Below are 5,248 nucleotides of genomic sequence, written 5' to 3' on the forward strand. Positions count from 1 at the left end.
AAGGCCCCGAGGCGCGAAAGGAAGCCAATAGCCAATGCTAAAAGTTGGCAAAAGCGACGTTAGAGGCACTAGGTACAGGGTCATCCTATGTCGCTGTTTCCAATGCTCGAAATTAACGGCCCTCGAACCGCCGTCGTCGACGCATTGCATCCCTCTGTCTTGTCGGTCCAGGGGCTGCTCTTCCCAGCTCTCGGCTTTCGGCCAGGCCTCCCCTCCACCGAAGTATTTGCACTGGTCGTCGTGGTCGTGACCGTAGCCCTCGTCGTCGTCGTTGACGTTGACGTTGACGTCGTCGTCGACGTCGTCATCGTCGTCATCGTCGTCCTCGTCGTCCTCGTCGTCCTCGTCCTCGTCGTCGTCGTCGTCTTCGTTGTCGTTCACTCTCTGCTTTCTGCTCTTTGCTTTCTCGCTTTCTCTCTCTCTCTCTCTCTCTCTCTCTCTCTCTCTCACTCACTCACTCCCGTCACCCTCTTTCGCGCGCTCAGCCCCCCCTTCAATATCGTGCGCGCGCACCATCGGCCTCCCCACCGTGGACCGGGACGGCGGTGGGGGTCTGCGCTACGGCGGCGGTAGCGGCGGCGGCGGCCACGAGAGCAACGTGCGGAGCCGTCGCGGGGGCAAAAGCATAGAATCATTACCAAGCAGGACCTCGAGGAGAGTGGACGCTTTTCGCTCGTAGTGTTGCCAAGTTCTCGCTGCGGCGGCGGCCGAGGACTTGCACAGTTGCGCTCGCTCGCCGATCTCGTCGAGTCACCACCTCTCGGTCTCACCGGCTCGCATGTGCGTGCTCATGTACGTTCATGTATACTCCCTAGCGTGTATATATGTGCGCACGGTGTGTGGATAGGAATCTCGACGATAGGGGAGCCGCGACTTTAAGCCAGGTGCAAGGTCCGCGGATCTTTGGTCGAAAAAGGCGAGCTGTGATTTTGTTGTGGGATCGTTGAGGCGAGAGCGTCATCCTTTCGCCTCTACCTCCTTCTCTTCCACCTCCTCTTTATCATCGTTGTCATCATTGCCATTATATATATATATATATATATATATATATATATATATATCTCTCTCATATGCGACATATATTGTGTGAATATAGTGGGATAAGAGGGATAATTATATATATATATATATATATATATATATATATAATTATCCCTCTTATCCGAACCATATTGTGTGATTAAAGTGACAGTTGTGGGAGGAGATTGGGAAGGACGGACTGAGAGCCGGAAAAGTCGTTTTAGACGACGAGTGTGCAATCGCGGCGGGGGGTAAAGGACGAGGGTGGCCAGCAAGGCAGAACCTATGGAAAGTGAGCCATACGAGGATCCGCCCTACTGGAGATTTCGTAGGTGATAGTCGGGCGCAGGGACGTAATCGGGGCCTTCCGCGAGCAGCAGCTTACCGAGAGCCGTGCACGTGCCGCCGACGCGCCCAACACGAGCCTCGTCGTCCTCGCGACGCGGACACGTGCCACCCCTGAAGAGTTAGACGAGCTTAAGAAGTCGCTAAAGTAGCCGCGAAGATGGCCATCCCGTTCGCCCTGCCGTCGGACGAGGAGGCCGAGGACCAGAGTCAACAGCTCGAGCAGCTTATGCTCGATCTCTACGCGGCGCTGCAACAGGTCTTGCGCGCCAGGAACGCCCAGCATCCATCGAGAAACCGTGAGTAAAGCATTGGCAAAATGTATCATTTGAGCAAGACGCGAGTGTGTGAGGTTGTCGGTTGGTCAGTGGGATGGGAGGAGGTGGAGGATGGGAGGGAGGACGTTTAAAATTAAGTGGCGGCAATGTGCGTACGTTGCTCGAAGATGCATCTGATCTTGCGGCATTCGCTGATGTTGGAATCCTCGGCTCGCCGCGATCGAACGCGAAATCCTTACAAGTGACGTGAGCACGAGTGCAAGCAAGTAGAGTAGGGATTAGTGAAAACTAGCGAATACAACGAACGAGGGTGCGGACTCGCGGGGCTCTCACTGCATCCGAGATCATGTGAATGTTAGAAAAAACAAAAAAAACAAAAAAACAAAAAAACAAAAATATTTCATAAGCCGAGGAAGCACGGTAAATCCTAAAGCCCGGGATCGAGCTCCGCGTTAAAAGCGCACAATCACGCGATTTTTCCAAAATCCGTGGCGAGTTAAAACGGTCGAAAATGAGTGAGACGGACGGCCGCGACGTGTGTGCACTCGATATAATAATCGGCGAACCCGAGCCAACGGCCGCTACGGTCACTGACCGGAATCGTAATTCTCCCGCGCACGAGACACTTGTAGATTATTGTGCGCTCATTACGTAATGATGCGTATAAAGAGCGCTGGTCGATGCGCTTCTCGAGAAACGCGTTCGACCGACTGACTCAGTCCGGCTGCACGCGGTTCGTTGTTTACGCCGTGGTTCCGGCAGGCTATTAATTTGCTTGAGGACGACTATTCGCGCGGCTCCTCACCTATGATAATCGCGCGACAAGTATCCACATGAATGAAATAAAATGAAAAAGAGCTAGGCAATGCGTTATTCAATCGCCGCTGCCGCGACTTTGACTCGCACTTGACTTTGAAAGCGCGAGCGCCGTAACGGATCTTCTCGCGGTAAGCATTTCTGCATGATTTACGGTCGCGCTCGTTATGGAATTTACAATGATAATTGCGGGCGCGGCTTTTTTCCGGCCTGACAAACAGTGAAAAATGCGATCTATTAACGTAAACTTTGGTTTGCGCGAGCGAGAGGGACGAGTGTTTAGATTATCATTTTTTTTTTTTTTTTTTTTTTTTTTTTTTTTCCCCTCATGTTTTCACAAAGAAATCGACATGTAAATTGTAAATCGAGCTCGCAAACAAGTCGCTTAATTGTGATTTTGGGAAGCTGCCGATGCAACTCGGACGAACTCGCACTTACAAGCTGACGAAGAAATTCTAAATATCGTTCAACCGCCTTATTAGAGAGGTTTCTCGGCTACTTGTCGCCTTAAGCACCGATTAGGGCTTTTGGTACGATATTCCCGACTGCGTATAAAATCGGACATAATCTCGCGAATATTCAAATTGGCGTTATTTATTGCATCGTGTAAAGAAATATGTAACTTGCCGAATGAATTAAATAGTTGCCGGAATGAGTAAATTTTCGACTTATGGAAATAAGCTTTTGGTAATATTATGAGGACATCGTTATCTCGTATAACTGTATTGAATAGAATCAGGAAAATAAGCGATATGTAAAACGAAATACATTTTAAAACATTCGATATGCGATGGCAAAATAACTGTGCTTCTCATCTTATTCCTTTCAACTAGAATTAAACGAAAAATATCGTGAGGCTTTAAAATATAGTAAGAAAAGAAAAAGATAAAAAAAAAAAAAGTTTCAATGTGGGCAAAATTGATTTAAGAAATAATGTCATAAAATTGTGATAGATAGTAATCGTGATTCAAGTAAAGAAAATATACTGAGTAAAATAGAAAGAGAGAGAGAGAGAGAGAGAGAGAGAGAGAGAGAGAGACTGTAGTTGCAATTCGATGAAACGAAAAATATATATTTTATAAAATATTCTAAAAATCGTAGTAAATAATCATGATTTATAAATTACTATAGAATGGCTAAAATTAATTATACTTCAAAGTCGAACGAATTATAATCATCAAGCGAAAGATAAAATTGCGAGAGAACAATCGTGTTTCCATAAAACTACATACGGTTAATCAAATATTGTAAAAATATAAAAATATAAAAATAATTATAGCTGCGGGAAAAAGCAATAAATTTTATCACGTAAACATCGTCTTAAAAATTCGAGAAAGATACGAAAAAAAATTTCTCTTACATTGACAACGATCGTACGAAGTGAGATAGAAATATTTTCCTTAAATCGTACAAAAGTGTTTTGGTGTTACAACAGATATTTTAACGTTTGACTAAACATTATTTCGTCAAATAAATATGAAAAGTTGTGAATTTATAAATTCAATAAACGTGTAAGCATAATTTGTTAAATCGTTGAAACATTTGATATATTATCTAGAATTTGCTAAAACTAAAACTGTGAAAACGCTTCTTCGGAAACGGAAAATCAAATGATAAGAAATTAATAATAAACTAGTGCTTCAAGTTCTGTAGCCTCAAACATTATGTCTTTATTATAATTGAATTTTTTTTTTTTACCGTTGATTAGTTTTTTTTGTCGTCGTTTTATTTTTTTTTTTTTTTTTTTTTTTTTTTTTTTTTTTTGTTCTCGTAATAATACAAACTAAACAGCACTTTTTTCTTTCTCCCACTCATAATAATTGCATTAAAGTGAAAAATGTCAGAATAATAAATATTTAGGTTTGGCGAATGTGCGTCTTATTGTATCGTATATTGCGATTTATTCTTGTCGCCTTAAAGTGCGTGCAAATATAAAACATAAAGCACTACTTTTCGCCGTTAGCTTGAAATGTTTAAGAGTCACAGTTATGGCAAAATGAACGATTCGGATAGAGCAAAATACCTAAACTACAAATTCGTGAATAAAGTTGCGAAACATAGCAGCGGTCAATGATTCACGCGTTCTTGAAATTCTTGTGTCTTGCTACCGTGTTCAACTCCAAATAAGAAATAATTGCGCAAGCCTATGAATGATTCAAGGGAAACATACCTGCAACAATGAAAGAAATAAAAAGAGCAAAATATTTGTAGCTTATGCGCAGATAATCGGAGTAAATTGACAAGTTCGCAATATAGACGATGATTTACGCAGCGGCAGAAAAAGTGCATTCTTCAAGCTGCAATTGCTAAATATATAAAGCGAAGCGTACAATTTTCATAATGAAACGTAGTTTCGCAAAGGTAGTCGATAAAAGAAAGAGAGAAAAAGGACGGAAAAGAAGAATGAAAAATAGAATGAGAAAAAAGAAGAGAGAAAAAAGGGAGGAAATACGGGAAGAACGAGAAAAGAAAATACAAAAAGTCGTATTGCGGCCGTCGTTGTGTTGAACAAACTGTCTTTTATCGAAACAAAACAAGAGGAAAGAAAAAAAGAGAAAATATAACGATGAAAGGAGTGATTTAAGAACTAAAATAAAACTTCGATATTCCATGATAAGACTGACTGGCAAAAAATGTCGATTAGCGATTAAGAATACAATTTATCAACCCCGCGGGCGATACTATATAAGCCAAATTGAATAAAAGGGGTGCGGTGGTAGCAATGAACGTTGATCCACACTTTTATAAGAACGCCGCGTTCCGAAATCAGAATTGCCCATCCAATCTTG

At 42.7% G+C, this 5,248-nt stretch overlaps 1 protein-coding gene and 1 long non-coding RNA gene across 2 annotated transcripts in view; one reads left to right on the forward strand and one right to left on the reverse strand.

Moving 5' to 3' along the window:
* The window catches only part of LOC105361958 (uncharacterized), a 299,396-nt gene that overhangs the window by 273,619 nt on the left and 20,529 nt on the right, over window positions 1-5,248 (reverse strand). The window lies entirely within an intron of this gene.
* Window positions 1,186-5,248, forward strand: part of LOC105361957 (uncharacterized) — a 24,936-nt gene continuing 20,873 nt past the window's right edge. Inside the window, exon 1 of the mRNA XM_011499279.1 lies at window positions 1,186-1,664. Within this exon, the coding sequence (XP_011497581.1) occupies window positions 1,526-1,664 (139 nt within the window). The 5' untranslated portion in view covers window positions 1,186-1,525. The remainder of the gene's footprint in view (window positions 1,665-5,248) is intronic.

Source organism: Ceratosolen solmsi, unplaced genomic scaffold, assembly GCF_000503995.2.
Source record: "Ceratosolen solmsi marchali unplaced genomic scaffold, CerSol_1.0 scaffold2, whole genome shotgun sequence".
NCBI lineage: Eukaryota > Metazoa > Arthropoda > Insecta > Hymenoptera > Agaonidae > Ceratosolen > Ceratosolen solmsi.